At 39.1% G+C, this 24,527-nt stretch overlaps 1 protein-coding gene across 2 annotated transcripts in view; it reads left to right on the plus strand.

The window, feature by feature from the left end:
- The window catches only part of tmem132e (transmembrane protein 132E), a 226,342-nt gene that overhangs the window by 143,131 nt on the left and 58,684 nt on the right, over window positions 1-24,527 (plus strand). The window contains exons 1-2 of one of the 2 annotated variants that reach the window (XM_058383186.1): window positions 11,640-12,177; window positions 12,772-13,699. In XM_058383186.1, the coding sequence (XP_058239169.1) occupies window positions 12,105-12,177; window positions 12,772-13,699 (1,001 nt within the window). In that variant the 5' untranslated portion in view covers window positions 11,640-12,104. Of the gene's footprint in view, window positions 1-11,639; window positions 12,178-12,771; window positions 13,700-24,527 lie in introns of those variants that run through there. The other variant, XM_058383187.1, reaches the window with a different exon arrangement.

Below are 24,527 nucleotides of genomic sequence, written 5' to 3' on the forward strand. Positions count from 1 at the left end.
GAAACAAATGAATCAAGCAGAAGCACAGTGTAAACAGAAGCAGAGCAAACACTATGGAGGAAAAGTAAACTTCGCAGATTTGCCTTTCATCAGACGAATACTAAAACATCACCTTAGATTTAAAACCCAAGCGACTCTGATCTGACTGCCTGGTGGAAATTTCTTAATGTCACACATTTAAAACTCCTCGTGCTCGCTAACCAAATAGATTCACTGACTAACCAAATTTGGCACAATCCTCTTCACAACAATGCGAAAAAAAGCGAAAGGTCTTGGTTGAAAGGAAAGAAAAATAAACAATTTTGAAGACTGATTCCATTTTTTCTACACAAAACAGATCTTTGTTATTTGTCCTCTCGATCCCTGAGGTAAGTGTTGTTAGCTAACAATACTGTATTTAGCACATCAGAACATCGATTGCTTGCTAAATATACCATGTCTAAAAAAAAGTTTTTTTCTACATTTATCCTGCTTAAAAATAGTTGGCTCAGTTTGCGAGACGAAGATCTGCTTGTATGTTTGCGCTAGTTTTAATCAGTTAGCATAAAAGAAAAACAAGTACATACAATACAACAAATACAAATGTCACAAAGCAGACTCACAGGGGTTGGATGCAAATTGGAAATTTAGTAACAAAAGTCACTCAAATAAGGAACAGGCAAAAGTGTAGAGACAGTCACAAAAACTGTGAAATACAAAACAGTCACCAAAATAAGAATATTCAAAAGTAACAGAACAGCAAAAATATCGGAACATACACGCAGACACAGCAGAATATCCAAAACAGCAGGCAAAAAACACGCAAGGGTCAAACAGGAAATGCAACAGTTATATCAGAGGCAATCTGGGTAAAAAAAAAAAAATCCAAAACAGGCAAAACGGAAACCAGAGCAGAAAATACACGATTTAGTAACGTCACAAATCAAAGAAACCGAATCAAAGAACGGAAGGACCTTATAAACACACGTAATTGGAAACAGGTATGCTGAATGAAACATCGGTGATTGAGAACAGGAGAGCACTGGTGGTTGCTGGGAGTTGGAGTCCACGGTGGCGGCCATGTTTGTCAGCTTTGTAGAAATGGGATCCGTGACAAACAGCCAAACATTTGCAGTCCTTTAACTAGTAACACTTTACACTAACAGTACATGAATCATCGTGCACTAATACATGAATTAATGCTTACTTACAGTATAAACGATCTATTGATGAGTTAATCATGACCTAATGAAGAGCTCACCTTAATTACTCCAGTCTTATGAATTAGTCAGATACACTAATAAAGTAATAAACACCAATAATTTCATCTCAATCTGAAGTTTTGCCTCATTCTCCACCCATTTCTATTCAGAGCCTATGTTCTTGAAGATGCCTTTCTGGTGATTTTGTCTTAGACAAAGAATCTTTGATTGAGTTTAACCCCTACATGTTAGTTAATAAATTAATTAACAAACATCTTGCTTAAGCTGAACATAATTTATTCAGACATGACTCATGTCATAGATAAGGTTAGCTTGTAATTACTTAATGATTAATTCATGCCTTAACTCATTAATAGTTCACATTCAAGTAAGTATCAGTGCTGGATTATTCATCTAAAGTGTTTCCCTTAATATTTACTTGTACTTTTAAGATACAGCCCCATTCATTTTAGGAAATTTTACTATAGAGACTACCGTCACGACCGTAAAAGGCAAGTCGGTCTGTTTTATTGATACTTAAAAGTTTTATTTCACTGTCACTGGTTGTTGGAAAAGAGATAGTCTTGGATGGATGTTTATTAAAAATCTGCTTGTGTAAAATGTCTTGCCTTTATATATATATATATAAAGGCAAATAATATATATATATAAATAATATATATATATATATAATATATATATATAAATAATATTATATTTATTTATAATATATATAAATAAATATATTAATGTAATATATTAATGTATATATAAATATATATATAAAATGTTTTGCCTTTACTGCCTTTAATATTTTCAGCAAGAATCTGATGTAAATTGTTTTGTTTTGTATATATATATATATATATATATATATATATATATAAATATATAAAACAAAACAATTTACATCAGATTCTTGCTGAAAATATTTATCAGTTTGGCTTGTCGATATGAAATGAAGACATAAACAGGCAATTATGGGTGCATAGCCTCGTAGACCATGTATTGATGCCAGCGGAGTTTATTTCTGATAGCCCTCATTAGATTCTCATGAATACGTTCAGCAGATGCGGTTCCTTATGCTGTAAGCGAGCCCTCGGACCACACACGCAGACCGAATGAAATACATTAGCCGGTTTTGTCGAAACTGAAGAGGCTGAGAACCATCAAGTAAGCAAAAGAAAAAAATCTTGAAAGAGTTACATGACTATTTCTAATGCAATATACGAGTTTAGGGAACTAACGTTTTATTACGGAAACATATGGAAAATTTCGACAGTACAAAATCCACTTAAGTAAATCGGAAATTTGATCTCAGCTCATCAGGAAAGGCTTTGTCAACACTTGATAAGTAAGTACTGTCTTGTTGTTTTTTTTTTTGCAGAAAAGGTCATACGACCATTTCAGCCGGTGAATTGGTTATTAATTGAATGAAGATTTCATTATTGATTGGAAATTGAAGTATAAATGATAACTGGAGTAATTATGAATGTAGAAAGTTGTTGTCTCTGTAGACTCAAAGTCACTGTTACTGTGTTAAATTAGATTTAATTTCCTGACATGTTCATGTTGCTGGAGGTCATATGTAGTAATTTGAACCAATTTACGATAAGGGATCTCTGTTATGTCATATTTGCCAACTCTAAAAAGCCCTGTAGTAATAACCTTAGGTAATACACATTCTATTTACATTCAAATCGACTTGATAAAAATCCCATTATATCATGTCAAAGCAATTTATTCTTATCCTTATCCTTTAGTGTAAAGTTACTCCAGGAAGAGCTGTTGTCCACAATCTGTTGCTGAAACCTAAAATTTCAAAACTGTTTGTTAACCATGTGTAAATACTTAATAATTTATGGAATTTCAGTCAGAAATTCTTAGGTTTAGTTATTCTATACTTTGGTAATAACTACTAGTAGTTATTTATGCTTTAGAAATAACTACATGACCCTACTTCTCGACAGAAAAAAATAAAATAAAATAAATAAATAAATATTCGTTTTATCAAGAAGATGAAATTTTTAATTCTTTCTGAATTTTTTATTTTATTTTAATTCTTTCTGGATATTTTCATTTACAAAAACAGATCTGGATTCCCAAAGCCTTTCTCCTTACTGATATGTATGCTAGTACTAGCTAGTTACAACAAACACTAAAAAACGATCTCAAACCTTCCAATGTAAAAATAAAAAAAACAAATGTTTTTATGTCATTCTAATGAAAAGAGCTGATCTTGCTGCTCTTGACTAAGTTACAGCATATTTCTATAGCAACTGTTAAGCTTTTCCATTACTGCATACACACTATGTTGCGTATTTCATTTAATTACTGAAATTTCCCAATTTTCTGGGGTTTTTTTTGTTTCTTTTTCATTTTCAAGCCAAATTTTAATTCGGTTAATTTAAAACTGACTGAACAAAGACAGAAAAAAATCACCCTTGGCCTTTATGCCACATTTTTATTCATGTCTATTCAATGCCTTCATGTTTGCTTCTATGTTTTGCGCCCGAGGCTGATTATTTATTTAGCTGTTGTTGTGTTAGTCGTTCCGAATCCAACAAGAAAAAGAAATGGCAAGAAGCAGCTTACATTAAGTGTCGCAGGTGTAACCAAAGTTCAGCATTTCTTTAACAAAAACAATTCAGCAGCCAAAGCGCGAAAAGAAAATGCTTTTAGTGGCAACTGTAATGAATAGCACTCTTCTGGAGCTTGGATCAGCCAGGAGGGTCTTAATCTGCTTTATCTATCCAGATCAATGCTCTGGCTGATAGAACTGCATGGACATATTGAAAGAGAAGAGGAAGAGAATTTTTTTCTCCACTCATTTGTTGGCGAAAAGCGTCTCCGTACTTCTTTTTAGAGTAAGTTGTTATGGTGACTCAGCCTAGAGTTTTGAGACGCCATCGCCATGGGAACCAGGAGACGAAAAAGACCCAAATAGTGTGAGACAAAGAGCTTGTTTTCCCTCTGGGTTTTTTTTTCCTCTTTTTTTCGGTGCTCTTTGCTCTTTCTTTTTTTGTGTTTGGAGTGGAAGTTTGCATCAAGAGTCTCCTGTGTGAGAAAATCCTCAGTCTCAACTCCTTGCTGAGAAAAAAATGCTAACGATAATTAACAAGGCATTACTCCAAATGTGGATACCAGTTGAGCTCTTCTGTTTGCCATCAAATATCACACGCAGATCAAATGTTTATGATGATTCTGTTGAACATCTGCCCTGTAAATTCGAAAGAAAACTTTACCTTAGAACTTTTTAGCATTTCATTGAGGTTTCCTCTTGGCTTAAAATGGACAAAGCCTATATGTACGGTATGTGATTATCTGACCATCACGTCCAAACTGTTGCCAAAAAGTTATAAGTTGTACGCACACACTTGTATAGAGTCTCTTTGTATACTGTAAGTGGAACCTTCACAGTTCACAGAGTGTTTATATCAACCTGCCTTCAGGAGACCAGCGTAACCAGGTATGTTTGTGTCAAGGCGAAAAAATTCAATCTGTTCATGTTGCCTAAACATTGCGATCCAATTTACATATTCGTTTAAATGTGCATTACAAACCTTCTGAACAAGCCTGTGCGAACACAAGACATATGCACTGTGCATGTTCATGAGGTATTTTTGAATTTGATTGGGAAAATAATCGGATTCAGGCGTTTATATGGCTATTTTTTTTCATATTTAACAGATTATTTCAGATCTAGACAACCCCTTTTTAAACACAAGCAGAATTCAATTTCAGTTGCGGTTGTTTACATGAAGGTTTTTCGTTTTCAATCAGCTCATGTGTAACTATATTTTATTAATATACAGTTTATTACAGTTATAATAAGCTAGCTGAAGTGTTTAGGATGTTAGGTGGAAGTTTGCAACAGCATTTTAAAGGTGTTATAAAGTGGGTGGGGCTTATCACCACATGGCTTTTGCTGTTTGACTCCTCTGTTTAGTGTTTTTGGGGGGAAAAAGCTTAAACTGTTCCTTATCATTATTATTAGTGATTTAGACCCCAAAAATAAGTCGATTCTAATCTAATTCTGTTTTTCTTCAGAAATCATTGTACAGTAACCATGCTAGTATGATTCCTTCACACAGACAGACAGACAGACAGACAGAAGTATCACTCAGGTCTTAGATTGCTAAATTTGCATAAATCTGTGTATTGGAGATGCACCAGCAATGCTCCACGTGAAGGTGAAAGCAATGCACTTGGTTTGTAACCATTTATCAGCATAAGAAGACACCTTCTCAGTCAATAGAGTCATTAGAATTCCCAGTGGGCTGCGTCTATCCATATTGCTTCCTTTTTCCAGGCTCATTAAAGAGTTTTCAAAGTGAAATCAATCCTGGTTTATAGGCCAACTGGTGTGTGTGTGTGTGTGTGTGTGTGTGTGTGATCTTTTGAGCCTTTGCTGAGCCCTTGCTTCAGAGGTCTTGTGGAGTCCATGTCTTGATGCTTCAAAGTTGTTTTGGCAGCTACACAATATTAGGCAGGTGGCTGATCGGATTCCTTACACAATAAGTAATCAGAAGAGTAAGATGCTACAAAAAAACACCTTTTCATGGGCATAGCTGGCTTTTTCCTGCACAACCTGAGCAAGCACATCAGCCAGGAAACAAAGGAAGGTGTAGATGCAGGGTAACCAAGCAACCGAGTTAGGTGATAATTTCACACTTTTCTTTCATGAGTTGTCTTCATGCCAGTCACTGTGTATGTTAATTACATTTCTGGGAACTGGTGTCACTATTCAAACGTTGTCCTTTTTTTCTCCTTCATCTTCTTCAAAAAAGTCCTTGAGTTCTGACCTGCAACAGGAAAAAACTCAGCAGCAGGCCAGGGTTAACAGGTCAAACTTTTATTTTACTCACACTATACTACCTACAAGCTTATACAACTTGCAGCTGGCTATTAGATTCATTAACCAACATGAGTCTCAATCATGCATGGCATATATCTCCTTGATGTATTACTGTTTTTTTCCCATTCGCATATTCATCCACTCTTGATACACACATTTGCATTCTGGGTTGTTTTAAAGTCCTCTGATGTGGATCCTAGTAAATATCATGGTCCAGCTCTATAAAGCAGGTCCCCGCCCAAAGCTGTTTGCCTTTGCATTTTTTTTTTATTTATTTATTTTTTTTTTTACAGCTCGCTACAAAGATTCAAAGGAGTCATGTCTTGGGAACTGGGTTTTTCAACCTAACTGTGAGACTCTGTGAATTGTCACATTCACAGTCATATCTCCCAAGCTTCAAGAGGCTTTTGTCTAGCACGATCGATATTAGTACTGACCGTGTAGCAGGAGTCGGGTTACACGGTCGGCTTCTCACTGACATCTGTCTTCTGTGAACAGAGTTCACTTTGTGTAGTCGCTCTTTGTGTGCTATATGACCAAAAGTTTGTGGACACCTGATGACACACCCATATGTCGATGCAGTAGATTATTTGGTTATATTTTCCTTAGGTTAGCTAGAAAACCAGGGAACACTCAGATTTGATTGGGTCGTCCAGTGACGGGCTTATTTGATCAAAATAGGTTGGTCATAAAGTTTCCAGGTCCAGGCAATACGTGTGACTAGAAACTGCTCTTTTCGCTCAACTGAATCAATAAACTAAATACAAAAAACACTCTTTTTAAAGCTTTTGGAATTGTACCAACATCAAGAAAGTAGTATGACATGTCAGTATGTTGCATTTATAGATAACTGAGCAGTGGTAGTTTAGTGGTTGAGATGTTGGGCTACTGATCAGAATGTTAAAAAAAAAAAAACAGCACTGACAGCATTGATCAAGGCACTTAAAACTCAACTGTGTAGAAATTAGCTACATTTAAGTCCCTTTGAATAAGAGCATCTGCCTAATGCTGTGCATGATACATGGATGAAACAATAACTTGTTCGAGGAAAATGAGACAACAGAATACTAGCTAGCTAGCAAGCTAAATTTGGTCTACGGATCAGACATCGGGTCAAACAATAAAGAAAGTTTACTGTGTCTCTGCTAAAGGTTACATTCATAAGACTAAGACATTTAAGAAAAAAGCTGGTGTATTGTAGGAATTTCACACTCTCTGGTAGACAAGTGCTACTGCAAGCTAATTTGGGCGAAACGTTTTGTTACTTGGGTTGTCCTGCGCTCTTCTCCACTGCACAGATTAATTTCACGGCTGGGAGTACCAAGTCAATACACATTCAGAGAGAATTCAAGTCTGCGTCCTATGCGAAGTGCATAATGTGCACTAAGTAGCAAGGCTAAATAGCAATGACACCAATGGTGCAATGTCAAATAGCCAGTCCTTGAAAGGTGTAATGGACCAAATTATGGCCAGTGTACTTATCAGGTCATGTCAAGTTGTTTTGGATCATTTGTATTGGTCCACATGTGAAGAACAGTCCTACAGATTTATTAGTAAGATCTTTCCAGTGTCAAAATTTCTCATGACACAGTAAATACATTGGCAATCAGTCACTATAAATTTATAAATCAGTCACTTTAAAAACCAAGTTTAATTTAATTGTGTGCCTTAATTTAATAAAGCATGTTGCAAAGACCCTCATTATAATCCAATCAGCATTTAGAATAAACAAAGGAAAGGTTTTTCAAAAATATCTGAAGGACAGTCAAGTGAAGAGGACAGGTAAACAGGCAGAGAAGCAGACAGGAAGACAAGACTTCCACCCTCTTCAGAAAAGAGCCCTCATGCCCTCTTCTCAACTCACTTTAAAGATCATCTTTTTATCCTTTGTCCTTGAAAAAGCCTTTCCACATTCCCTCGGCTCAATCCTTCGTATCTCTGTACATATTAAAATGCAGTTTTGCATGCTGTATAACTCATAGCAATACCAGTACTTTTTGTATTCTCATGCCGCACTCAGGTCTGTGAAGCATGATATCTTTTTTTTTCTTGCATCATTTCTTTTTGTTACCTAACATTTGAATATTTCACATAAGACCAGATGGCATCTTTCAGAATTCCGTATTCAAGATGGCACCTTGTCGCATTGCATTGTTAACAATAAATCTCTTGATTTTACTTCATCCCAAGCTTGAGTAAAAAGCCTGTGTACTTCATTACATATCAGAACGTTACAAGGAAAATGATTGAAAGATACAGTGGAAGGGGCATGAGATGGTCATGTTCGGATTGCTCAAAACTACTGTGAGGAACCAGAAGTGGGTTGTTTGTGATGTTAAACACATTTACAATTGTGGTGGGCATGGAGGCTTAGTGCTTAGCACCTTTGCCTCACACCTCCTGGGTTCCTGCCTCCACCCTGTGTATGTGGAATTTGCATCTTCTCCCCTTGCTTAGGGGGTTTCCTGATAGTACTCCAGTTTTCTCCCCTAGTCCAAAGACATGCATTCACGGCCAGTCACAAAATTGTCCATAGTGTGTGCACAATTGTGTCCTGCCATGGATTGCCACCCTGTCCTGGGTGTCCCCCACCTTGTGCCCCTAGTCCTCTGGGAAAGGCACAAGTAGTGTAATTATTGGCATAACCATGTATCATTACGCCCCTTGTTCTTAGCAAGGTGTGACCTCAATGTAAATAGAACCCACTATGTGTCCAGTATAATACTAATTAAATAGACTTAATCATGTAATCAGAAAACCAAATTAAAGTGTTTGGATGAGTCTGTATATGCAAAGAAAAATGTCAAAAAAGAAAACCTAAATGTGTCAAAGGTGCTTTATCCAAATGTCCAGTCTTTATCCAAATGTAATACCCTGGCAGTTGTTTGGTTGTGCTGATTTCTTAGAAAAGTTGAGTTTTGGGTTTAGGTAAATCACACTGAAAGTGTAGACGCTTCTGTATTTTGCAATTTTAGGTAGAAATTCCACTGAATTCACATTCATTAAGGCAAACATCTTAGCAGACATCGCAACAATCCTCAGTAGACCTTGTTAAGTTTGCATTGGTAAAAAAAAAAAAAAAAAAACTCCTACTGCTGAACTCAAGCTACAAATTTGGGACAACCACTGATCACCACTTTCTCTATTCTTCATCCAGAACCAGTACAAAGCTGGTTTTATATTTTGTTTGTCACACTTTGCCAAAATTTCACTGACAGGCCAAGTAATCTGGTTAGACAGGTCAGATTTGGCCACACCAAGCCCTAATCTTCTGGAAAAGAATGTACCACACAGCCTGTTTCTGTGCTATACCAATGTTCATCAGAAAACCCATGCTAGCTTCTCTGTTGTTATGCTACCCTCATTGATTAAGCCTCATTACTTAGTGAAGGATTTCATTTAACACTAGTCAACACTAACAGCCACCCAGCCAGGGCCTGTTTCTCATGCTAATCATTTCATTTGCAACTGTTGTTTGTCATGCTAGTTCAAGCCACTGCTCATTCGCTCGTCTTCAGATCACAGCAATAGCTCCATAGATGAAAAGGTTTCATTCCGCCCTGTCCTTATTTTCTCTACAGAGACCCAGCAAGGATTATGATTTCTTGTTGACTCATGAAATACTTTAATTCTAGAGTTAATGTAACAGATTAAAAGAAAATGGAAAAAAAAAAGAATAAGTCTGGTGCACCTCCGCCACTTACCTAGAACACACAATTTCTCGAGAGCCCTTGCTGGAAAATTATTACTCCCAGCTCAGAAGAAATGCTAATGGAACCAAAATGTAGTTCAATATGGTTAATGTAACAACATGTATCATTGAGTTATGAAGATCCACGCTGTTATTTCTGAAAATGAGAGTTGTTTTCTTCGTGACCGCTGTTCCGTGATTTACCTTTCACATTGCATTACTTAAATGTTTGATCACTCGCTTTGCATTCTTTGATCCCTCCTACTGTCGGAATTATTTTTTTTCCTCCCCCTCCGAGCGCATTTCAATACAACGATTCTGGTGGAAGTGTTCTTCTATCCTCATTTCTCTACACAGCAATGTGCTTGAGGAGCAACTTATTAATTACCACAATCCTCTGATCAATTTGCCGGGTAATTCCATATGCGAAATAGGCCTCGTGTGTCGTTTAAACTATTTCGAAAGTTAAAGTGACTTCAAACAAGAACACCAGGTCTGCAATTACATTTTATCACTGTCAGGGTCTCTTGGTAATGCAAAGGATGTTGTTATCTTCCCCGATCCCTATACTGATGTCTCTGGCTGTCAGGTTTTAATTTTGGTTTCAAATAGAAATTTATGATGATGTTAGGAGAAGATTTTTTTCCCTATTTATAACAGAAAAACATTGTAAGCTACATTAGAATTCCTGTCAAGCAGTATAATGTACAATCTAGAATTGTTGGGGGGTATGGTGGAGCGGGTACTTTGTTAAATGCATTGGCAGGTCTGATCTCAAATGCATGGTACTAAGTGGTCCACTACTGGTAGCTTCCTTTTTGGGAAAGTATTGCAGCCAAGAATGTTGAGATTAGCCTGAAATTAAAGGGGATATTAAACATGTTTTACAGATTCAATGATAGTAACAAGAAGTGGAGATTGCTCAAGCCACATTCTGTCCTGTGACTTGAAGATGAAGCGATGGATCATTTACTATCCGTAAAAGAAGTTGAATAAGGGAGACTTAAGGTTTCATGTTGCTGTCGTGCGAAAAGAAAGAGAAATGATGAACAGTTATGTATTATCTTGTGAAAGCTTGAATGAAGTCATTGCCCTGAAGCAGCCAGTGTGACAGGAAGTGGTTTGGACAGGGTGGGGTGGATTGTGGGAGGTAGTGGGGTGGTATTGTGGGGGTGAAACGGACCCATCCGCATCTGCCCACCTGCATTCTGGAAAGGTTTTGGAGAAACACTCTTTAGCGGCTAATGTGTTTGTAATGGATTGGCTTTCACAGGCATTAGCTCATCCCTTTAGGAGGTATTCATTTCTCGCTCTGCAGTCTACAATTGTGCCAAAGGTGTGCAGACCTTGGAGCAAGAGCGAAACCGAATCCAGCCATTTACAATCAGAGCAGCTCCATTGAAAGCAAAGAAGATAGTAACCTTCAGCTATAGAGCGGTGTGGGCAGAAACTGGTTGCGTAACAGAAATGCAGGAGGTGATGTGAGTGACTTTCTAATGGTGTTGCCAATAGAAAAAAAAATCATTATTTTTAGCAAAGGAAGTCCCACATATGCAGATTCTTTTTCTTTCTTTGTAAGCTGTTGAGAAGCCATTCTCTGGAGTAAGTGTTGTACGAGTGCCACCCCCATCCCCCTCTTTCATTCAAATGTATTTCTGAGAAAGTCTGTGGACGGGGAAGGAGAGCAGGGCTAATTCGCCAATGATCTTTTCTCTAATCCCCCATTTCTGTCTCTGCCTGAAGGCATTCAAGTAGTGCAACCCTCCCCCACTACACCCCAGGAACACACACACAAACACACACAGAAATGCGCAGTGTCTGCCTGAACACGTCCATCAGGAGAAGATAAATGGAGCAGGAGTGTTTGTAGTCAGCCTGGTGTCAATGTCCTGGGAGGCCTGTGTTTTCACACAGGCTAGGAGCTAACGTTGTGATTATAAAGCTGAGGCAAGGTGTGGTGAGACAGGGTGGTGTCTGGTCTTTGTCTCCGTGGGGGCGGTGCAACTGGATCTGCTAGGAGGAGTCAAGCTCTGGAGCAGGAGGCACAGAGTGGAAGGGGTTAGTTCACAGAATACGAGCGCACAGAGAGTTTCAGCATGCTGGAACGCACACACTCGTTGAAGTTCTCGCCGGATTCATTCTACCCTCAGTGTTTGTTTTCTAAGGGATTGTGACATGGATGGATTAAGCAGGACCTTTGATCAGCTCGGATAAGTTTTGGAAACTTGGTGTGGGAATACAAGTCCTTTCAAAGATTTACTCTACCGACTTCTGGCTTTGATCCTTCTGGAATTATTACTTAATATTCATGGATATTCCTTTGTGCGGTTCACAAATGCATTTTAGTTGAGCTGCACTGCAAAGTTTTAGTAATATGGGACATTTTGTTGCTCTACTACACTCGAAAGACAGTCCATGGCTTTTCTGTTCACTATTTCTTCTCATAAGTATGTTGCATATACTTGCTTTTCAAACCAGTTTTGCATATCTTGTAAAGATGTTTTTGTTTATGGTTTTGAATGTGTCTCTTTGACCTTTATGCTGATTTAATTTGTGTAATTATTGTCAGTCTGAAAAATGTATAAATCAATTCATGCTGTGGCTAGTTTCTGCTTCAGATTTGTGGTGTCAAGGTAGCTCAGCTTCTTCTGGTCTCTTCTTAGCTATAATCAAAGTAGGGTGCAGACACTGAGAAATAAATTTAACTATGTTTGTCACTAGGCACTGGACAGTGATGTATTTACATACAGTGTCTTTGAACAAACTGTGCAAAATACGCAAACAGTTGAATGTTGTGAACCTCAATTAAAGATAGCTTGTGTATCTTCTTTGTTGAATATTCAGAATATGCATTTATCTTATTTCAGCAATTTTTTGTAAAAAAAAGTCTGTATCCAAAAAGTGCCTGTTAACTTATTGTTCCTGAATTCATTGAGTTTGCTCGGAAATTAATTGAGCAGATTATTTAGTGTTATGTCCTGCATGTGTGGTTCCTTTTCGAAGCTACAGCTATCTTACATTTCCATTTGTTGTCTCTTCAGTTGCAGGTAAAGTTTCCCCCACCAATTATGATGCCCTGCTCAATGCCCCTGCTGCTACTGCCACCTCCAGCCCCCCAGAACTTTACCTTCCTGCCAGCTTCAAGCTCTCCAACACCCAATTGGCCTTCTTTCTTCAAGAGAGCCGAACTCCAGGCCGAAATGTCCATGGTGGCCACCCCTTGCAACGTTCTGAGAGCTTTGTGGTTTTTCAGACCAGGGAATTACCCTCAGTCAACATCTCTCTGGGTCCTTTCACCCAGGACCAGACTCTTTCCAAAGATCTTTTACAACCTTCAAGTCCCCTGGACATCCCGGGTAGACTGACAGTCAATTGGAAGGTGCGAGCCTTTATTGTACAGTCTAAGGTATTTGCAAGCAACCCAGTGGTCCAGGTGCTATTTTACATTGCAGGCCGGGACTGGGATGACTTCAAGGTCCAGGACAAGCTGCCTTGTGTGAGGTTACATGCCTTCCGAGATGTTCGGGAGATCAAGACTTCTTGCAGGCTCCAGGGTAACTTGGCACAGTGCTTGGCCCAGCTGGACCTTCCTTCTACCTGGTTCAATGTCAACGTGGCACCTTTGGGCCGCAGGAAGTCCTCAGTGGCAGATGTTCTGGAGATGACTGGGGAAACCCTCCAAGCGGAGCTCTACTACACTCTCCATGATCCAGACATCAAAGGGGAGTGTAGCGATAGTTACCCCCGGCGAGGAGGAGGTTCCAGGGGGGAGAGCACATCCCAGCAGCCATTACTTCGGATAGGAAGCATCAGCTTATACCAGCCCAGTCAGGAGCAGTTGGTAGTGGACAAGCAACTGGACAAGAACCTCTTCTTAAGGCTACCTGACAAACCGTTAAAGCCTGGCGAGACTCTTAACATCTACCTGTATTTGGTGCCGAACTCGACAGTGGAACAGTTCACTCTCAAGTAAGTGTCTTTAAATTTTCTTTACCATTGGGATGAATTGACTTAATAGTTTGTGAACATCTTGAGATAGATGACAGTGTTGTAGAGATACAACGCAATTCAGACTATTTTCAAAGCTACAGTGGGTTTCACATACACAGTTCATAAACATCAAAGAGGATCTTAATAACTCTGTTGAGTTGCCAGAGATATAATTGCATGGTAATGTATAAACAATGGATATATTTTAGAGCTTCAATTAGGCGATTGAACTTCTTGTGCATTCTACAATCATTTTTCATGATCATGATAATGGGAAGGGTTAGGCTTCTTGTAATGGGAAATTATGAGTTAAGCGACAGGAAGTTTTTTTTTTTATCTTTGGTAAGGGAGAAGGGAAGAGCAATAGTTGTTTTCCTAAGCATTTTGTCAGAATGCTCTGTACACAGTCGCCTAAACACACTGAATTTTAATGGAAGCTCACAGAGTTCATTTTAGGAATTTGCGGTGAATTAATTAAGCTTCGATAACTCATTAAGCCTAACATGAAAAGGCAGCACACTGATTTATGCTAGCAGGGGTAATTCATTAGTTTTATCTGACAAAGTGTGCATGGATTAATGTTCGAGCATGGCAGATTTGTGCACAGAAGATACAGGGTCAGCATTCCATACCCCTGTGACACTTTTTATATTTGTCTCTTTCAAGATCTTTGAATTGAATCTAGCACCCATGACGATAGGTTTATATAAGCAATGTGTTAATACTTTTCTTGGATAATTTTCAGTGTTTTATTCTGTTTTATACTGCAGTAATTATAATACGTACGTCATACATATTTGTCCATTTATACTTGCATTTAATGTTGCGGAGAAATGTCAGAGAAATCTCTTTCTGTTTCTTTCTCAATCTCTCTCTGGTGAGAAAACTTACATGAAAGTTTTTTTTGTTTATTTGTGTATTAATAGGCTTGGATTATATGGCATGTCCAGTATGCACATGTCACACTCATTGCTGTGGTTATGAATGTTTTATGAAGTGTAAAAGGTGAACTTGAAGTAAATTTTTATTGATCAGTCATAGCAGGACCAAGGAGCTTACTCGTTTCCTAGCCGCCAGCTTCATTTATCGGTTGGAGCAATACAACATATTTGAATCCCTAGATTGGAGTCATGGTCCAAAGCAAAGCTCTCAGTTTGCTCATCAAACTGTGGACGGTAAATCTCTCTGACCTCACATTTTATGTGCTCATATTGGAGTCTTTGTGTGCCTCAGGTCTGACTCGGTGACATTAATTCTCTGTGGAGCGGCCAAGAAGCAATAAAAGCTCCCATCAGGGGGAAAAAAAAGAGATGAAGAGGGGGGAAAAAAAGTAAAATCAAGAACTCCACCCTGAAATTAAACTCTGCTGGAAGCAAACACTTGAGGGACACCCAGTAAAAAAGAGACTATTAAAGATAAATAATTTAAATATGAATTCAGCTCAGTGCCCACACCAGGCCTTTACACTTGTTTACTACCTCCAGTTGTGGCTTTTGAAGGCATTAAATCTTTTCATCTACCATAATAATGGTGGAGTTATACAGCTTTCTGTCTGAGCTCTCTGTGTGAACATTCTGCCTTTACTTGCTTTGCTAGGACTAAATCTTCAACATTTATATCATGTGGTTTGCGCATCATGAGGTTTCACTTATGGCTTTCAAAGAGGTCTGGAGATTTCTTTATGATTGGATGTGTAGCTTCAGGTGCAAACACGTTTCCTTTATTAATACACGGGTCGTAATAATTGGAGGTGTATGTAACACCCTGAGACACTGAGGCAGGATGAATGTGTGATATGTGTTTCTGTAGTTTTCTTTTGTATGTGAAGGTTTTCATTCTCTCCAGCTCTTTATTTTTGGCCGCATATCCATTCACACTAGTGAATATATTCTTGATGTGGTGCCTTTGTCTGAAATGCTGGGTTACCATGGAAATCTGATGACAGCACTAGTCTATGTTTATCATTTTCCTTCCTGTTTTTTTTTTTTAATACCTTCATCCCAAGGTTTATCTTTCGGTCACACAATAAGGGCCTGGACCTTTGTTTTTAAAAGTTACATTGAGGTTTCAGGTGAACCAGGGAACGTTTCATGCTGTAACAGGAATTCCACTTCGCACAGAGGTGTAGGGTCACATCAAACCACAGCGCCATTTATTATTTTCCTAGAATAGCACTGCTGTATTTCTTTAAGATTACCGAACCAGATTTTATGGGGGTGCTCTATTCCATATATTCGAACGTGTTAAGGCGTGTTAACGGTGGAAGGATTTAACTAATTGCATAGAAGCATTAGGTAACCTTATATTATAGCAAAGCTACTGTGACCTTGGCATTTCATGTTGTCTGGAACATTTCATTTCCATTGACCACACCTTCTCTTTCAGCAGTGATTAGCTTCATTTGTGCTGTCACACTCCCGTGGATCAATGCCACACGCATCCCAGTTTCCATCGGCCTCCTTTCAGATCGTTATCAGAGGCCACCCAGTTTTCTTCCACTTTGTTTCCTCTTTCTGCTTCCTTCTTCCACCAAGAGTTCCACCTGTAAAAGTGGTTTTAACCCTCACCCTCCGGTTGGGGTCATTTATGTAGGAGCGAGCTGACAGAAAAACCATTTAGCGCTGGACAATAGGAAGACTAGCTATCCATTACCGAGGCCTTGGGCACACACACACATACACACATTGACCAAAGGAATTAAATAAAACAGCCAGCTCTTTCACCCTTGTCTTTTCTTCTTCTTTTTTTACTCTTGGGTTTATTATTCCAGTCCAACCAACCTCTGCATTTGTGTCCTCGCTTCACTAAATATAAAGGTGAAGCAGTTGGGAAAAGTGGCCTGTAGCATTTAGGAAGGTGCTAATCTTCAACTTTAAAATGCAGCTTGACATTTCCGTTATTCAAAGAAGAGCGCTCTTCGTTATTCTTGGCCCGCTGGCCATTTTCAGCCACTTGTAGCCACTCTTCATTCGCTACACGTCTTTAAGAATGCCCGATGGCTATGCTAGGACTTAAACTGATGGATACTTTAAAAAAAAAAAAAAAAAGCACACAATGGAAGGAAACATCCAAGGTGCTGATACTGCAAGGCTAGCATCGACCTAAGATTACGGTCTGCTTAACAGCTCATGAAAAGCAAGGAGTATATCATTAAGCCAGATTGAGCTTGTCTTCGCATTTGTCTAAGTCAATTGCCTTGTTTTAGTGTGTTTTTTTTAAAGATTTCTTGCTTTCTTAGTGTGGTTAATAATGCAACCACGAGCCTAACTGTCTGACCTTGTGGATTCATCAGAGACACTGCACTCACACATTTTGGTTTGTTTGGTTTTTTCCGGTTTGCTCCTCAAGACCTAATTAACTGCAACCAAAAAAAAAGCAGAAATGCAGACCTGCGTTTGTGAGTTTCAGTCACATTGTGTGTGTGTGAGTTTCTCAGTAATCATATACCGAGGCTGGTCTGAGTGCTTGGGTGTGTATTTGAGTGTGTCTGCAGCTTCGACGGCTTGAAACACCTGCTGCGAATCTTAAAAACCAGAAGGTTTATGTAAGGAGACACCCACTGAGGTGTTTATTCACGCCTCCTCTCATACGCAGTGTGTGATTATTACTATTGTAAGTAATTGTATCACATTTTGTGTTGGAAATTAATTTCACTCGAATTGAATAATGATATTATTTATCCTGATAACATGCCATTCTCTGTCGAGTTGTTGAGTTTCTTGGCAGGAACCAATCAGTCCGTTTCTTTGTGTCTCTTTGTGTTCCTTTGTGTTCTAGTCTGTATTGGAGGCCCAGAGCTTTCAGACCTAATTTAGAACCATTCTTTTAAGCTGCAACAGAAATTCCTCACAGAAAACTATCCGTGATAGAGGAGCTATCATGTCTACTCTATTAAAGTTCTTTTGAACCCGAGACTCTCTCAATCAAGTCGCTGGTTCTGCAACAGTGTATCAGTGTGCTTCCATTAAGAAGAACTGTTTATACTTAATCAATTCAAACAAAATAAAATAATATTTTAAAAATGGTTGAGAAAAAAATGAAATAAATAAATAAAACATCAAAGAAGTAGTAAAATTAAACTACCTTTTTTTTCCTGACAGTTTAACATTTTTCTTCTTCTTCTCTATATTTTTAGTTTTCGGTGTAAAAACTTAACGTTAAAACTCTCTCTTCTCTTTCTTATGTATTTATTTTTCTCATCATTCCCAGTTCTGTGACTTTAGATATTATCTTAAGAAAAGAAGCTTTATGTATCTGCTGAACCACTGCTTTATTTATAAGGCTTAATTTTCTGTACATTCTGTGACACTGCCCCCTAGTGCACACCCCCTAGTGGTATGTGCAAATATACACCCCGAAAACCGGTGTATAAATGAAGCCTTAGACGTGTTAAGAAGTGATTGATTCAGAAATGTAGTATGACATAGTTAGAAATAAATAAAGAAATAAAATCACATGATCAGGGGTCTGGTCAAATTACCCAACTAACTTGTTTATTTTTTTGGAAATTCCTTTTTTAAAATAAATAAATAAATAAATAAATGGAGGTCTAAACAAAATACTAAACTCTACATGAGGCCTCGAATTCAAATCAAACTCAAGTTGTATTTAAAACACACACAATCATAAACAGTACACATTAGAGTAGTGAAATACTGGTTTATGTGTCATTTAGGCTCCACCCACTTCCAGTTTTAATATCTGAAAAAAAATATAAAGGTCTTGAGCACTTTATAGTGCTGTTCAATCAAAAAGAAATCTTTCAGATCATCCTTCAGGCCAGTTCGATTTTTTTTGTGCACCGATCCCAACTGTTGGCCACTGGACCCTCGCGCTCAGTTATACATCATTGTTAGAGTCAATTTCTCCTCTGTTGGACGCTGGAGACACGAAGCTGGCACCGTGTGCCGGCCGTAGCCTCCGCGTGCTGTGTTTATGCCAACACGAGATGCCTGCAGTCTGGGCTACTTTATTAAGTGGCATTTGGGGAAACGGCTATTTTCAAAACGAACGATCTTAGACAATGCACAGATGTTTCTTTTTATTCTTTTTTTTCCTTTTTCGCACCCTCAGTTCTGGCTTAGACAGTGGCAGGTGGCTATTGAGAACAGTCACAGCTCTCAGCGCCGTCAACCTGGCGATGTAGCCCCACACACACACACACTCACACTCACACACACACACACACACTCACACACACACACAGCGAGTCTCACTGCTGCTTTACAAATGCCAGCAGTTGAGCTCTTATACCTCAGCTTCCTTTATGCTCTGAATGAATGAAATGATACGCTGCTGGCTGCGCTGGATAAGGCTCAGTGTCTCAGTCTCTCAGCGTGTGCTATCCTTTTAGCAAAGAAGACAAGGACAGGCGATGTGTACGAGTGTGTGTGTGTGTGTGCTGTTCACTGGTGTTCTCTTTGATTACTGTGTTGTTATTATTATGTTACTAAGTATAATGCTGTGGGCTGTTGCACTGCAGTGTTTTATTATTTCTTTCTTTTCAATATCAATCTAATTTCCAATCATTCCTGTTGTGTCCTTATATCAGACCTTCCAGGATTGTGTGTGTGTGTGTTTTGTAGGTGTGATTGCGAGTGTTCTAGCCAAAATCTTTTAAAAAATTTTCCTCTTTTGTTTTAACCCAGATTTGAATTTGGCAAAATTGCAAGCGCAGGATTCTTCTTGTAAACTTTGACCAATGAACACAAAGATAGAAATAGTTCCAGAACCTTCTAGAACTTCCGATCTCGATCCAGAGAAGCAGAATCCATTATTATATTCAGACGATGCCGAACGACCCCTAACATGACCCAAGAATAAATGAATATATGAATGAATGAATAAAAAAGAACATTTTTTAAAAAATTACAAATTTAATTTCTTCTGAATATCAAAGACTGGATGATATAATGATACGTTGATAAATCTATATCATGATACACTTGCTTGAGGTATTGTTGATATCATGATATCTTTTTTTGGAATTTTTTTTTGGGGGGGGACTTTTTTGCCAGATTTCCCCCCCACTTATCATAATAAGTTAGAAAGAGTTTCCTGTAGCAAGCAAAAACAAACTATCGTGATGTGTACCATGCTGTCAAGTATCATGATGTTTTTTTGGATCCCGATCCTTAATCCAGCTGTTCACCGAGCAGCTGTGTAGTGTGTGAAAGGTGAACAGTGAAAATACAGACTTGAGCGAGAGGTAATTGGAGCACATTACACTAATTACTGTGACACTGACATACTGCCTGCAGTCCAGAAAATCCTCCCAGAGTATGGGCCACACACACATACACACACACACATGCACACACACACTCCCTATGGGTTGCTTGCCTGGGGCCTGGAGATAAGGAATCCTTCTGTGTATGTCTACGACAACTAAGAAGGCTTGCATCTCAAGCATGGGACATACGCATTCCCTTTCTGTCTCACACAGACACACACACACACACACACACACACAGGGACAACACTACTGGACAGCACAAACACAAATCCTTTAAAGGAGGCTTATAGTGACAAAAAGACCGCTGCGCCCCTTTATTACCTCAAAGCTTCTGACCAAACTTCACACACACACACACACACAGTGCACTCAGCAGGCATGGCAAGAAAATAGGCGAAATATCTTCAAAGCAAACACAGTGTCAAAATGACAGAAAATTACACCTCAGCGGGTACGAGCCAGCTACATACCCCATATACTCTCGCTGGACAAAAGTCTATTGTCGCCTTTCTCACACTAAAACTCCTCATCTCTCTCTCTTTCACACACACACACATTTCTTTAGCATATGGGACTCAAAGGCACTGAGGGACATGCTCAATCCTTTGGGAATAGATGGATTCACTCTGCTGCCATGAAGCCTGGAAGTTTCCCTGCAGCAATCACAATGCAACCTGAACTCAAGTCTCTCTCTCTCTCTCTCTTTCTCCACTTTGTCTCTCTTTCTCTCCTTTTTTTCTCTCTCCCCTCTTTCTCTCATCTCTCTCTCTCTCTCTCTCTCTCTCTCTCAACCAGACAGACAACCCAAGGCAGAAAGGCTCCACACGAATGCTTTCAAGTTGTTCAAAGCTTTGGTTGAAGTGTACATAAGAGCAGGCGAGGCCTTTTATTGACCGATTTAAAAAAAAAAGTCTGCGTGTTTGTGCTTGCCTTCACCTTCACTGTTGTTCTTGTCTCACTTAATTTATTTAACTTAGAAAAACCTACTGAAACTTTATTAAGATGGGTCACGATCAAATGTCACGCCGGGAATGTTTTGCAGATAGATTTGCCCACGCCGAATTAGAACCACATGCTGCAGTAAACATTCATTCATTTATTATTTTAAAAAGTTGACAGAAAAAGATAACTTTTTAAACAATGTGGATCTAAGTGGAAGTTCCCACAGTTTTCCACTTTCCCTCGGATCTCCGACATTCCAAAGTTTATATTTTGTAGAATTGTAGAATTTTTTTCTTAAATAAATAAATAACGTTTTGCTAGTGATTTAACACTGAGATGCAAAAACAGTCAATATATATATAAATTATTATGGATAATTAGTTTAATGTCAGCCTGAACAAATGGGCTACATCTAAAATTTTATTACAAAATTTAAAAATGCATTTTTTCCCCTAAACTTGTCTTGTCTTGTCTTGTCTTGTTTTGTCTTGTCTTGTAGACTCTCTTCCTGGCCACACGTCCTTAAGCTTGTGGTTTATTTCAGGTCATATGCTAGAATATCATTCTGTAATTTGGTTCATTTGTATGTTTTTTTTAAGTACTTGGCAGAGGCAAACATTCATAAATGTTCATTATAAATCTAGCACTTCATTTATACTAACACGGTTTCTTTAGTAGGACCATACAGAGTTTGAGGTCTCATTAATAAATTGTTAATATTTGCGGTTTTAGAGGATAGTAGTCTCACCCGTTGTGTTAGAGTATTGTGTCGTTTGGACTCATGGCTAAAAAAGCACAGACAGAAAACAGCGAGTTTTCGGTACTGAAACGTGCCATTTGTTAACTGAGAGCAGGGATTTCTATAGTAACGTGAGTATATATTTCACTGGGGAATTATTTCTGTCAGATATAAATAAACCAGGCATGTAACATATAAACCAGACGATGGACTCATTCTTATAGGGTTGAACATAATATATATACATAAAACATATAGTTATTGTATATATTTGATATATTTCTCTCCCCATTGGGTTATGGTGCTGGCCACCATTATATATGTTGTTGAAATCTCAGATCCTGGAAACCCCCCATCCCCCCACCCCCACCAACTAAATTTAAAATCGGATTGATGGACTTGATTCGTTCACACCTTCACAACTTACTCGGTTCACTTTGGCCACGCCCCTTCCCTTATTTGGCATCTCTTATCCAACGACACTTCCCGGTTCCTATCAGTGTTCCAGCAGCATCTAGTGAACGCCAAGCGCTTACATTTGGTGGAATTAAAAGATTTTTCTGGAAAGTGTAGCCCTGTAGAATTAGAAACTTAAGCGATCGCAAGATATTACAGTGTTTGTGATTCTTGGATATATATATATATATATATATATATATATATATATATATATATATATATATACACATATACACTATATTGCCAAAAGTATTTGCTCACCCATCCAAATAATCAGAATCAGGTGTTCCAATCACTTCCATGGCCACAGGTGTATAAAATCAAGCACCTAGGCATGCAGACTGTTTTTACAAACATTTGTGAAAGAATGGGTCGCTCTCAGGAGCTCAGTGAATTCCAGCGTGGAACTGTGATAGGATGCCACCTGTGCAACAAATCCAGTCGTGAAATTTCCTCGCTCCTAAATATTCCACAGTCAACTGTCAGCTGTATTATAAGAACGTGGAAGTGTTTGGGAACGACAGCAACTCAGCCACGAAGTGGTAGGCCACGTAAACTGACGGAGCGGGGTCAGCGGATGCTGAGGCGCATAGTGCGAAGAGGTCACCAACTTTCTGCAGAGTCAATCGCTACAGACCTCCAAACTTCATGTGGCCTTCAGATTAGCTCAAGAACAGTGCGCAGAGAGCTTCATGGAATGGGTTTCCATGGCCGAGCAGCTGCATCCAAGCCATACATCACCAAGTGCAATGCAAAGCGTCGGATGCAGTGGTGTAAAGCACGCCGCCACTGGACTCTAGAGCAGTGGAGACACGTTCTCTGGAGTGACGAATCGCGCTTCTCCATCTGGCAATCTGATGGACGAGTCTGGGTTTGGCGGTTGCCAGGAGAACGGTACTTGTCTGACTGCATTGTGCCAAGTGTAAAGTTTGGTGGAGGGGGGATTATGGTGTGGGGTTGTTTTTCAGGAGCTGGGCTTGGCCCCTTAGTTCCAGTGAAAGGAACTCTGAATGCTTCAGCATACCAAGACATTTTGGACAATTCCATGCTCCCAACTTTGTGGGAACAGTTCGCCCCTTCCTCTTCCAACATGACTGTGCACCAGTGCACAAAGCAAGGTCCATAAAGACATGGATGACAGAGTCTGGTGTGGATGAACTTGACTGGCCTGCACAGAGTCCTGACCTCAACCCGATAGAACACCTTTGGGATGAATTAGAGCGGAGACTGAGAGCCAGGCCTTCTCGTCCAACATCAGTGTGTGACCTCACAAATGCGCTTCTGGAAGAATGGTCAAAAATTCCCATAAACACACTCCTAAACCTTGTGGACAGCCTTCCCAGAAGAGTTGAAGCTGTTATAGCTGCAAAGGGTGGACTGACGTCATATTGAACCCTATGGATTAGGAATGGGATGTCACTTAAGTTCATATGCGAGTCAAGGCAGGTGAGCGAATACTTTTGGCAATATAGTGTATATGCCTTATGAGCCGAAATCTCGGCACGCGCTTACAGATCGAGATTTAAAAAAAAAAAAAAAAAAAATATATATATATATATATATATATATATATATATATATATATATATATATATATATATATATATATATAAATCTTCTTAATTATTGCCCTAACAGTGGGGGAGTTGCGGGCATGTAGCTATTCATGTGTGTATGTCTAACCCCATGTTGATTAAAAGGGAATGCAATCAGCGGCGTCTGTGTTCATAATTTACGCCCCAGTATAAATATGTGCTTTATATTTATAAGCCAGGAAGTGAAAAAGGAAGTCGAGCATAATTGGCGCACGAGAGTAAAATATAAAATTTCATTTCCTTTTTGAATGCATTTACTCTGCGCTAGAGTTAGTTAATTGACAATAGTTAAAAACCCATGTTCTCCTAGGGTGCCAATACTTCTGGAGCGTGCGCGTGCGCTCACGTAAGAATAAAAATGACGCGAGGGTGGAGTTCAAACCCACAGCTGTAACTTGCCCTTGTGCACGCTTTAATGTGTTTGCGTCAGAACAAGATGAGCAGGCGCTATTCGTCTCCGCCGCCCTCGGGCGAGAAGGGACGGCTTCCTTAAATAGATTTTTCGCCGGCGGAAAGGCACGGTAAATAGGCGGCGTGAAAAATATGTTCGTATTTCCGTAAGGCCGCCTGCCAAAACAGCAGCGTGCACCATGCACGGCTCCCTGGGGCGCAAGTCGCAGATCGCACTTCATTTCAGCAGCATCAGGCTCGCGGTGAAATATACAGCATTAAAGAAGTGCATGACCCGCCGTTCACTCTTTTTTTACATGATGTGTGATGTCAGAGGTGTCGCTTTTTGTCCTTTCTTTTTTTTGGGGGGGGGGCAGATAGAAATTGAAATTGCAGCCATGTTATTATGCATGAAATATGTCTTTCGATGCTTTCTAGACAGCTGAA

This window comes from Hemibagrus wyckioides, linkage group LG28 (genome assembly GCF_019097595.1).
Source record: "Hemibagrus wyckioides isolate EC202008001 linkage group LG28, SWU_Hwy_1.0, whole genome shotgun sequence".
NCBI lineage: Eukaryota > Metazoa > Chordata > Actinopteri > Siluriformes > Bagridae > Hemibagrus > Hemibagrus wyckioides.